General features: G+C 46.5%; 1 pseudogene and 1 gene segment (V, D, J or C); both read right to left on the bottom strand.

Moving 5' to 3' along the window:
• Positions 1–2,343: 2,343 nt before the first annotated feature.
• On the bottom strand, positions 2,344–3,603 carry LOC144252924 (ankyrin repeat domain-containing protein 40 pseudogene; annotated as a pseudogene).
• Positions 3,604–5,591: 1,988 nt separating this feature from the next.
• Positions 5,592–6,069, bottom strand: LOC144252912 (immunoglobulin heavy variable 4-30-4-like). The segment is given in 2 exon segments: positions 5,592–5,938; positions 6,024–6,069. Coding segments are annotated over 2 exon segments (393 nt in total).
• Between the last annotated feature and the right edge of the window lie 5,931 nt (positions 6,070–12,000).

The raw sequence follows: 12,000 nt of genomic DNA, 5'->3' as shown, positions 1-12,000 counted from the left end.
ATGCAGAGCAAGTCCTGAGGTTTCAGTGAAGGAAAGAAGACAGAAATCAAACCACTGGGGGAAATAAATCATTCAGAAATGCCCTCTGAATGCAATTGGGTTCTTTTTAGTCATTAAAACACCAACATTTGTACAATGTACAATAAGAACATCAGAGACATATAACAAAGGAAAACTGTTGCGTTTTCTTTCTTTTTTTTTTTTGGTCAGTTAATATTTAATTTTAATAATACCTGTTATGTTTGAAGAGTAGGAATGCACAAAGAAAAGAATCCTCTGTGAATGTTTACACACAGTGTGAACACATGCTTTAAATATGCAGTGGGGAAGGAGAGAATTCACAGTTAACAAAGCTAAAAAAAACTCTTGTTATAAATTACACAAAGCATATAAAAATATTTCTCTGAATGCATAGATTAAGACTTTAAACTCACCTGCCAGCAACTGTGCAGTCTAATCCCACTGCCAGAGTCACTGACCACAGAGGATTCTATGGAGAGAGGTCAGGGTAGGGCAGAGCCCTTGCTCCCTCTGCTTCTGAGCCTGGAGAACAACTCTGTAGGCCACCTCCTAGCCAAGGGCCTCCACTGCTTCTGAGAATCTCTAATTAATCTAGGTGGCTAAAAGAGTTTTAACCCCAGTAATTTAGACATGAATTAATACTGAACCATTTCTTGAAGGATAGAACCATAGTTAATTGTATCAGTAAGTTGTAACTTTTCAAAGTGAAGGAAGAGGTTAGTACATCTAGATAATGTAGTTTCTGATTGGTTGAAACACAAGGGAGGTTTCTTTAAAGCACTTAAGAGAAAGTAGGTAATAAAGTAACCTTCACTATGCTATGCACACTCCACAAGGGTAAGTCACGAGCAGTAAGGGGGGAGGGGATACGAGGAAGTCATTAAACAGAGTGACTGCAAGAAGTTGGCCTTGAAGAATATCTCAGCCTCATTTCAGTACTTAAGCAGCAGCAGGAGGCCATTATCTTAGTACAACATTCTCTTCCATTGACATCTTCTGCACCTTCTTACTCAATTATAGTGTTCTAATAAAATTAAGTTAACACAGTCAGGAAGTTAAGTTTCTTTGGAAACTATAGGCACTATGGGGAGAAAGCTTCTTAAGACAGCAGGGATGCTCTCCAACAGCTGGCTTCAAACCCTGCTCTCCTGTCTACCTGGGCAGCTCTGATTTCTAAAGCTAAGCTGTTTGTTTCAATGAGACAGTAGCTTTTCTTTCACCTTAATGATGCTGAAGAAAATGAAAAGAATCCTCAAATGCATTCTTGAACAAAATTCTTATGCCATGCTCAATAGTTTAATCAGGTAAGTTTTGTTTTTAAGTCTGGTAGACTCACAACTGATTTTGTTGAGTGGATTGGTGGTGGCAGTAGGGGGAATCCCTAAGATCAAACGATTTGTTTAAAAAAGCAACAGATTTCAGAGTTGTGTAAAAATCCTAATAATTTCAAAATAACCTTTATCTTTGTTACAAAAATAAAGATGCTAACTCCTTTAGTTCAATTTCCCACAATAACCTGTAAAATAGCAACAGATTCAGGCTCAAAAACTGCTTTTCATTTCTAGTGGAAAATGAGAATGTAGAACACGGACTGGCAATGCTTGTGCTCTTCTCAAACAGTGCAATTAAATACATTGATGACAGGAATCGCCTCAGTAAAAATGCAGTGGCTTTTTTAGAAAGCCTCAGAGAGCCCTCTTGTGACCGTGAAGGGGAGGTAAAGCAGAGATGATAGTGGAGACAGAAGCAGTTGTGAGTGTTCGCAAAGGAAAAGTGGGGGAGGGGAAGCTTTTGGTTAACAGCCTATTTACAATTAGGTAACTGTATACTTAAATACTTTTCACCTGAGTAACATTTATAAATATGTTCTAAGAAACCTCACAGCACAAGTCACACCAAAATCCCTTTGTCCAGTACCGGTGCTTTCCCCAGTCTTCCTCTCTAGTCAGTTTGCAATTTCAGGAGAGTCATGAGCATGCAACACTAAGAAAAGCACGCCCAGCCCTTCAGGTGCACTGTCAACAGGAGTGGCCGGAAATAGGTTCTGTGCTCTCTCAGCTTCTGCTTAGACAACTCTCTTACATTCTGCACATAAAACACACTGGATATAGAACCTCCGGCTTCTGCCTCTCCAGACCACTTCTCAGCTGTTCAGAGCTTCAAGCAATAGGTTTATTGTGCACCAAGAGGCTTGGAAGAGTGGCACTGCTGCTGGGGGACAGGGGCTTCCTGCCTTGGCAGAACAACGATGTTAGTGTACACTACGCAGTGGCACCAGGGGACCTCGTGGCCATCCGAGGCTTTTGGATGAATGGCTTGTCCTTGGCCCAGAGGTGACATACATTGTCACAATACTCAGCGATAAAAGTCCCTGCTGCATTAGTACGTCAGTTCTGAAGCTCTCCTGTTGTAGCAAGGCCTTTCAGTCAGTGTGGACGCAGCATTTCTGAACAGAAAATTGTTTTCACTTATCATCAGAACCAGTTCCAGCTCCTAGAAATCTTGGAGTCAAGCGACATCTTTGCCCTTTCTTAGCAGCGTATTTGGTAACTTTCTGATCTTCTCCACTTGATCTGGATTAACACCCAGCTCACAGCAACTCACTCTGAGCAGTTCTTGGTATGTAAGCTCTTGTCGGTCCAGTTCAATTTCAATGAAATCATTTTCTCTAAAAGATGGGTTCTGAATCCTTACCTTGAGTACAAGCTCTTGCATATTAAACGGAAATGTTCCAGTAAAAAAAAAAAAAAAATGGCTGGAATGCTGGCGCCGGTCCTGTATAAGTCCCATTTTGAAGCTCCAGAGTCACTGGTGGCTTAGATGGGACAAAAGAGAAAAGGGAGCGGGTCTGACTCACTGGTGGCTGACAAACAGGACCCGGTTTTGTGCTTTCTGGTGTTCTGAGTATGGCAGGGGGGGCAGTCACATCACAGTTCTGAACCAGTGCCAAAGAAGGGTGGTCCCGGGGAAAGGCTCCTAGCAGGGTGGGTTCCCCAGGGGGCAGCAATGGAGGTGAGCCATCTGTAGGGGGGGATGCTGGGGGTGTGGAGGAGCCCCCATTCTGCAGCTGGGGTGAATCCTCTGCTCTGGGAGTATAGATAAAAGGGAAGGCTGGGTTGGCCAAGTAATTGGGAACAAAGGGCAGTTCTGACTCCTTCTTCAGCTGAGGAAGGGTGTCGTCATCAATATCATCTTCTTCCACTCCCATGATCTTCCTGATTTCTCTCCTTGATGTTAACTGCACTGGCATTTCCCCTTTTGTGGTAAGAATCTCTTTGTTAGCACCTGACTGTAACAGGTATGAGACCACCTGACCATGGTTGCGTTTACATGCCCAGTGTAAACAAGTCCAGCCGTTGACCTCATTTTGGGAATTCACATCAACCCCGCTCTCCACCAGTTTCTGCACCTCCCGAATGTCCCCCAAGGCCGCGGCCTCCTGCAGCCTCTCCTGCTGCTCCTTCTGCTCTAGGAGGGCGCTCATCTTCCACTCGGCAGCAGGCCCCCGGCCGCCCCGCCCTGGCCTCTCAGCGCCGTCGCCGCCTACGCGGCCTGCTCCCGGCCATGGGGAGGGAGCGCTGGGCTCGGCTGCCCTGCTCGCTCCGCCGCCCGCGCCAGGCCCAGGCCCGTGCTCCCTCCCGCCCGCCGCCCGCGGCTCCCCAGGTGCTCCCGGCCAGCAGGCCCCTGTGTTTTCTTTTAGTATGACCAAACATATATAATAAATTGAAAAGATGATGACAGGCAGAGAAATTTAAGATATACAAGGTACACAGGTAAAATTGCTCTGCTATAAAATTGTGTATATGCATTTAAAACTACATCAAAACGGACTACACAATTTTCATTTTTATGATGCACAAAAAATTAAAGAAATTTTAAAAAATGAGATTGTTAACGATAGATGTAGAATTGACAAGCATTGTTACAAATTTTAGTAGTATAAATTTTAGCCACTAGCAAACTTTATATTTAAAATCAGTGCCATAGCTGTCAACCAGCCCATATTTTTCAAATATTCCCAATAATTTAATATTCTGGAATGAACCCGGAGTAGCTTAGGATGATCTGGGATATCAAAATTGCCACTGTTCATCTTCACCCAGACTGGAGCTGGACTTTCAGGACAGGGTAGACACTGGTGTGAGTAGTAACAGAGCCCAGGGTGTCCCTCTCTGTGACCCTGCATCCAGCCACAGTGGCTGGAAACCCAGGCAGGCTCCAAGCTGCCTCTCCCCAGCACGTGTCCTGGAGCTTCTTGGATTTGGGGTCACCTCACACCAAGATGGGAACAGAATGGTCCTGAGCAGAGCATGTCTTCAGGGACCTGGAGCTAGTTTCAGAGCCACCTTACAGCTCCCACAGTCTCCTACATAACTGACCATGCTCCCTCCTGGGTCTTTGCCAAGGGAGCCCCTTTCTCTTCAAGACCTTTCTCAGGTCACCCCTGTCCACAGGCCATACAGAACTTGGAGCCCTGGGTTTTGGAATTGGGTGTCACACAGCATCATCACTAGGATAGACAGCTCACATACATGAAAGTTTATTCTGAATATGCATATTTCTCTGCATTTTAACTGGGTTTAGGCCTTTCTATCACTGCTTCTCAGTTTCGTACATAGCCATTTGGTTCAAATAATGCCTTGCTGTGGGTAGTATTGTGTGATGGCTGGAGGTTTGGCAGCTACAATGGTACCTAACAACTAATTGCCTTGGAAAATTTCTTTTTTAACAGAAGAGAAAACAAAACTGACTCTAGACATTGCCAAAGGTCCCAGGTGTGAAAGGTTCTGGCAGTATGTGGGCTCTACTGTAACATGTGTCCTATGACCTGACCCATAACAGGAAGCACACTGAGCAGATTGGGAATGGGAAGGTGTCATGGGGAGAGAACAGGGTATCCATCTGAGCATGGAGGGGATAAGACATGGCATCAAATGTTTATAAAGTTAACCTGGATGTGGTAGAGCTCACCTTTAATCCCAGGTACTCAGGATGATGAGGTAGGAAGATAACTAATTCAAGACCAGCCTGGGCCTCTTAGAGAGAACCTGTCTTAAAATAAAACTGAGGCAGGGCTAGGATGGAGCTCAGGGTAGGGCCCCCTGATATGAAACCCTGGTACTGAAAAGATAAGTTTATAAAGTTCACGTTGCAGACACTGGGCAGAAAATATCATTAAAAAATTAATGTTCGTGGGGGGGGGCTGGGGTTGTGGCTCAGCTGTAGAGTGCTCACCTAGCACACGTGAACCCCTGGGTTCGATCCTCAGCACCACATAAAAATAAATAAATAAAGGTTAAAAAAATAATGTTCATCAAGAAATATTGTTCAGTAGCCTGTGCTGAGCAAGAGAATTTCATACAAGCCTGATTTAGAGAAGGACAAACTTCTGAGATTCTGAGACAAGAAAGATGTAAATAATCTCTATTCATGGTAGTGTTAGGGGGTGTGCTGGCTGGGAAGAAACCTCAGGACATGAGGGGAACTTCACTTTCTTCCCTCTGACCCTGCTCTGGAACTGACCCTGTGTGCTGAGCGCCCCCTGCTGGCCATGGGTGCCCTGCAGGAGGTTAGTGTCTGGGCTCACACTGAGGTACTCTCACTGTGTCTCTGGCACAGTAATAGGTGGCTGTGTCCTCAGTGGTCAGGGAGCTCAACTGCAGGGAGAACTGGTTCTTGGACGTGTCTCTGGAGATGGACACTCGGCTTTTGAGGGATGGACTGTAGTTAGTACCACCACCACTAGTTATGTACCCTATGTAGTCCAGCCCCTTCCCTGGGGGTTGACGGATCCAGCTCCACCAGTAATCACTGGTTGTGATGGAGTAACCAGAGATAGCACAGGTGAGGGACAGGGTCTGCGAGGGATTCACCAGGCCAGGTCCTGACTCCTGCAGCTGCACCTGGCACAGGACACCTGGGGACAAAGACAGTCATACCCTGTCAGTCACCTGCAGCCACAACCTCCCCATGGATACACATCTGACACTGGGGACACTCACCTTGGGGAGCTGTGACCAGGCACAGGACAAGACCCAGCAGCCTCATCTTCTAGACCACACCTGACTTCCCAGAGACCTCAGCCCTGTCTGAGCAGAGAGCTGGCAGCTCCCACAGCCCAGAGGGCATTTGAACCCAGAGCAGGAGGAGGGATTTGCATGTGGGTGAGGCCTTTCTGATATCTGGAGAGGCTGAATTCAGGCTGCCCAGGTCCTCTGTGCTCCTGAGATGTGTCCCTGTCTGGAACCCAAGTGGAGCTTTACCTGTGAGAGGAGAGCAGGTGGTTTCAGGGGAGCTGGAAGGCTGTCAGAGGGGGAGCCTACCCTCCTGAGCCCAGGCTGCCTCTTTCAAGCCCTTCCTCCCTGAACCTGGGAGGGTCTCAGAGTGGCAGGAACGTGCCCAGCATGCAAGAGGCCCCAGGTTCACCTCCCAGCCCTGAAGGAGAAGCCCTCAGTGATGACTGAACAGAGCCCAGGGCTGAGGATGGGGTTCCCCACATCCGGGAGAAGAGCCCCCCTTTGTTCTCAGGACTAGTTCTTCTCTTTCATCTCTGTGAGATTTTGGGGCTACAGACTGAGCAGGAGAGGAGGGAGCAGGGTCTCAGGAGGGCAGGGGCATCTTGCTGTGTGCCCAATGCCCTCCCCCACCCTCTGCCCTGCTTGTCCTCCTGACTGTCCAGCCAATTCCTGTGGACAGCAATGGGTGGGAATCTGCTCTGAGCTCTTCCCCTCATCTGTCCTGCCCTCTGGTCTCCACCAGGAGAGGACAGCAGGGAGGTGCTGGGCCAGGTGTGAGTCCTGGGAGAAAAGGCAGCTCTCAGCTGCAGCCTGAGGCTGAGAACCACTGAGTTTACTCAAGCAGCATAGCTTGACATCAGACAGGGCTGGCATGCAGGGAAGTATGGGGTGAGGGAGGGAGCCCCAGGTCCAGTTCCTTGTGCAGTGTCACTGCAGTGAGACCTGCCTTGCCCACAGCCCAAGACCTTGCTCATCTCCATGATTTTACCACCTAAATTCATGAGTGCCATCTGGTGAACTTTCTATGTCCTAGAAAATCTTCTAACTTAAAAAGCTATTCTTCCAGGCGTACTAAAGGGGAGACATCTTCAGATGATCTTAGCCCTGACCTGGGGAATCTGGACTCTTCTTTAGGATTCTCATTCCCACTTCACCTGTGTCAAGTGTGAGACGGTAGACTCTATCCTGCCAGGGCTTCATATGGCCCTGCTTGAGGTAACATTTCCATCCAGTCTCACTTAGGCTGCATTTCTGTTATGATCAAGGTGCATGGATTCAATATCTTGTCTCTCAATTCTCCTCCATGAGTTCTGCAGCCAGGACTCATGTTGCTTTGGAACTTTTCTGAGTGGCCTCCTTTTCAGCTCAGATGATTCTACTCTAGTTTGTGAACATTGAGAGTGCTGACTAATTAAGACAGGATCCATTGCCAAGATCACTGTGAGTTATAGCTGAAGAAAAACTTCCTGTAACTCATTTGCTTTCTGTCAGCTTTTTTCATCCTTCTTGCCCCTGGGAAATTCTTTATGATGAATGCAAATAACCAAATCCAAATTCACAGACATTGCAGAGAATGTGGCCCTCCAATGTGGTCAGAAGAAATGTTGTTCTTAACAGAAGAAAGTAAAACAGGATACAGTGAAGGATCTTCCTGGGATTGGGTGTGGGTGGGAAATGCTTTCTCAGGCAGCTCATGTTATGGAAAACTGCAAAACTACAACAGTTTCAAATGTGAGTTTGACCTGGCTCCTAGGGACGAGCAAGTCTGACTTGGCCTCCAAAGCTGAAACACTCTTGCTTTAGAAGTCTGGAGCAAGGCAAGCCTCGTGTTCTCATGTTCCTATGATGCTGCTTCAAATCCTCAGGTGTGCCTCTTTCTCTGTGTGCACAGCAAATAAGGAGAAGGAATCACACAATATTTAAAATTCTTTAGACTTATTGATATAGTTATCAAGGCTGAGAATTTAATGTTGAAATTCATGAAAATGTTGAACCTCACAAGTACATGGGCCCAGAGTAGGAAAACAGAATATTACTTACGGATAATAACATTTAACATTTAAGAACTGCAATCAGACAGAGAAATTGGAATTTGTATAATTAGACAAAATATCTTAATACAAACACTCCTCTGGACAGTTCTTTACCTTATCCTGGGGCAGAGCTACCCTTGATAGCCCTGAGCTCCCCCTCCTTGTCCTGAGCTCCCTGAGTCCCCTGAGTCCCCTGCTGATTCTGAGATCCCCTGCTGGTCCTCAGCTCCACCTGGTGGTCCTTAGATCCCCATGGTGGTCTTGAGCTTCCCCTATAGGCAGGTTAGTGACTGGGCGCACACTGAGTTTCCTCACTGGGTGTCTCCCACTGGAATACACAACCATATCCTCAGGTATTAAGCTGTTGAGTTCTAACGATACCTGGCTCTTGGAAATGTCCCTGGTGATATTGACTCTCAGGAGTATTGATTTCAACCCCTGCAGGTGCAATTGGGAAGGACATCTGGGGAAAAGAACCAGCATATGCTCAGGTCCATCAGGGAGTCCTCAGGAACAGCAGGGGGCTCAGGAACAGGTGTGTAATAGTATCTGCTTCCACCACTATATGTTCTTCTAGCATACTCCAGGACCTTCCCAGGATCTTGGCAGATCCAACTCAGGCCATAGGTGGGAAGTAAGAATCCAGTGATAGCACAGGTGAGGGACAGGGTGTGCAAGAGCTTCACCAGGCCAGGTCTCAACTCCTGAGCTGCACTTGGGACATGACACCTGGGTACAAGAAACATCACCTCTTGTTAATCACAATAGCACCTGCATAACCACAACCTTCTCAGGAAATCCTTGTACATTCTCAAAGAGAGGTGTCACCAGGCAGAGGAGCAGCACCAGAACCTCCAGGCTGCAATGAAGAACTAATGAGAAGGAGACGGGGGCTGCTCAGCCAAGGCTGGGTTTTCAGCTTGAGATTGGGAGCTGCTTTGCATGAGGAAGTCCTAGGGTACAAGTAGGGAGCAGACGGCAGTGCCACCCTCTTTCCCAGGAAGAGTGTTTGCCTTGTGCTTCTCAGAGGCACCGGGAGACAAGCTGGGGAGTTCTTTCATGCTTCCTGCTGGTCCTCCTCCTGCCAGCCATCCAGAAATGGGGAGGCCAAGTGTGCAGGGATTGCTAGCATCACACCAATAAGGGATGTTTCCTGCAGGAGTGCACAGCCATGCAGAGGTGAGTTGCAGCCACACAGGAAGGTTCTGGATGAGTGGTGTGGTGTGCTTGTGGGGCTCTTGCAGGTGCAAGGGCAGCATGGTCAAGGGTCAGCTCCCATCCTTGCTCCCCCAGGATCAGTGAGGTCACTGTATTCTGCACTACTCCTCATTAAACCCCTCGTGATGAAGCTGCTCATACCCTTGTGATGCCTGAGATTCTCAAGTTCTCAGAGGATGTCTGAGGCCTGCCTGTATCTGTGCCTGCACAGCTGCACCACCATGAGGACTCTGGGCCTGAAGGTCAGCCTCCTACATTTCCCTCTTCCAGTCTGTCCTCTTCTTATAGAGCCCATAACAAAACCGGAAATACTTAATGTCCTCATTTGTTTAGTCAGGGGTAGAGTTGAAAAATCATATATTTTAAAGACATTTTAAGAGTGACCAGAACAAGAGGGCAACACAGAAGAGAATTTTGTTCCCATGCAGAGACCAAATGCCTCTGGTTGCTACTGTGACATCACCAGCAGGAAGAGAGTCTGAGGTCATCTGCTGTGGGGCAGGAATTAACCTTGATTCCTGAGGCTGCAGAATCACCTGTGGATGGTGAAGGGCTGTTGGCACAGAGCAGAGGCTGTGGAGGATCCATCTGGACAGAGGGCACCACAGGATAAGAGCTAAGTGGGAACCCTCAGTACCCATGCTGTGCCCTGAGGAGTAACACTTAAAAGAGGAGGACGGGGTCCCAGCCTTGAGCAGCTGCAGAACCACCTGTGGGAGAGGCCTGGAGAGCAGGGAGGTGGAAGGACGTTCAGCTAGCTCAAGTGTGTTCAGGGTCCAGGGGACTCACCAGAGGGCAGCCTCCAGGGAGCACTGAGAGTGCAGGGGCATTTCATAGGGGAAAAGGCACTAGGAATGGAGTGAATGTGAGAAGATATTCACCATCAGTCCAGCCTTTTTATAAACCAGATAGATCCTACTGTAACAAGATATCAGGGGTGTAGTAAAAGTCAAAAATCTTTAGAAGAAATGCCAATCACATTGCACACCTAAGAGTTAACATTGGAGAAAAGCCTTTCACATGCAGTGAATGTGGAGATGGTTTTAGGCAAATTCCACACCTGCTCAGCATCACAGGCTCCATGGTAGAGAAAGTATTTTTGTGTGTGTGCAATGATTATGGTCAGGTCTATAGCCACAAGTCCAGTCTGATTTTTCATGTGTTCTCACCCTAGTCAGAGTGGTGAGTCAGCCTGCCCACACTACAATCTCCAGGTATTTGACTGAAGAGTAACCAAACCCATTTTAATAGCCATGGTAAACTCAGTGCTAGAACTCTTCAGAAAAGTCCTGGCAAGCTGCAAACTGAAGAGCAGAGCACAGTAAGTGAGCCACACCTGTCAGGTGGGCCTGGGATGCCTCGACAGATAAAGGAGCAGTTCACTGTGATTCTTTCCTCAGCACAACAGAGGCCAACATTAAGAGAGTATCTGCACAAGCACAGAACCTATTACTGGATGAAATCCAGCAATTTCTAAGATCAAAGTAACATGAAAGTTTTGCAGGAGGAACACAACAGTGAAGTGAATCCTGCTTTAGTGGGAGACTGTGAAGGCTTTCCCCTGAGACTGAACTAGGGCAAGAAAGCCCCCCTCAACTTTCCTGTTCCACTAAAGTCTGGGACCCTGACAAAGCGATAAGCCAGTAAGAATGTTGAAAATCATCCAAGTCAGAAAAGATGAAACTAACCATGTATGTTGGCTAATGATGTGAACACAAGGGTAAGAGTCTTAAAAAATAAACCAACCAACAACATTATGAAGTGCAAAAAAAATCAAGATCAGTCAATGAGGACGGTGACAATCAGAAGGTTCTGTATGGCCCAGAAGAAATGTATATGCATGGAGAGAGAGCCTAGAGACTGGGTGAACACCTCTGCTCTGCTCCTCAGAGAGGTATTAGTACCCAGAATATATAAAGAACTCAAAAGCCTCAACCTTCAAAAACAAAGAATTCAATAGCTTATGGGCAAATAACAGACACTTTTCAAAAGCACAAATACAACACACTAAAAATATTTTTTAAAAATTTGCATTTCTAGCAATCAGAGAAATGTCAATGAGAATGACAATAAGATTCCTTCTCACTTCAATCAGAATGGTAGTTATCAAAATACAAATAAAAATATGTGCTGTAGAAAACATGGGGAAAGGTACACTCTCACATTGGTGGAACTGCAGATGAGAGCTACCCTGAGGGAAGCAGGGTGAAGATCTCTCAAAATAGCATGGATGAAGCCACATTGTGACCCAGCTCTCCTGTTACTTGATATTTATCCAAAAGACCTAAAGTCAGCAAACTACTATGACCCAGCCACTTCTGGGTTTACACAGTACAATTCCCAAGAGCAAGGTATGCAACCAGCCCACATGCCCATCAATAATGGATGCATAAAGTAAATGTGTGTCATATACCAATAATGCAGCTCTGCTCAGTCATTAGAAAGCATGAAATTATGATGAAAGAGTGGAGATGGAGAACATTAGGGCAAGAAAGTCACGGTACAGTGTTTTCTCTCATATTTGGAAGCTAGAACAAATAAGGAAAATAAAGGCAGGTGGAATCCCAAGAAAATACAAGAGATCAGTGGAGAGGATGAAGGTGACTAAGGGTGAGTAAGGATGGACAGGAAATAGGAGGAACCAGGAGTTTTATATATATATATATATATATATATATATATATATATATATATATATATAGAGAGAGAGA

Source organism: Urocitellus parryii, unplaced genomic scaffold, assembly GCF_045843805.1.
Source record: "Urocitellus parryii isolate mUroPar1 unplaced genomic scaffold, mUroPar1.hap1 Scaffold_67, whole genome shotgun sequence".
Classification (NCBI taxonomy): Eukaryota; Metazoa; Chordata; class Mammalia; order Rodentia; family Sciuridae; genus Urocitellus; species Urocitellus parryii.
This window is presented reverse-complemented; position numbering and strand designations above follow the sequence as displayed.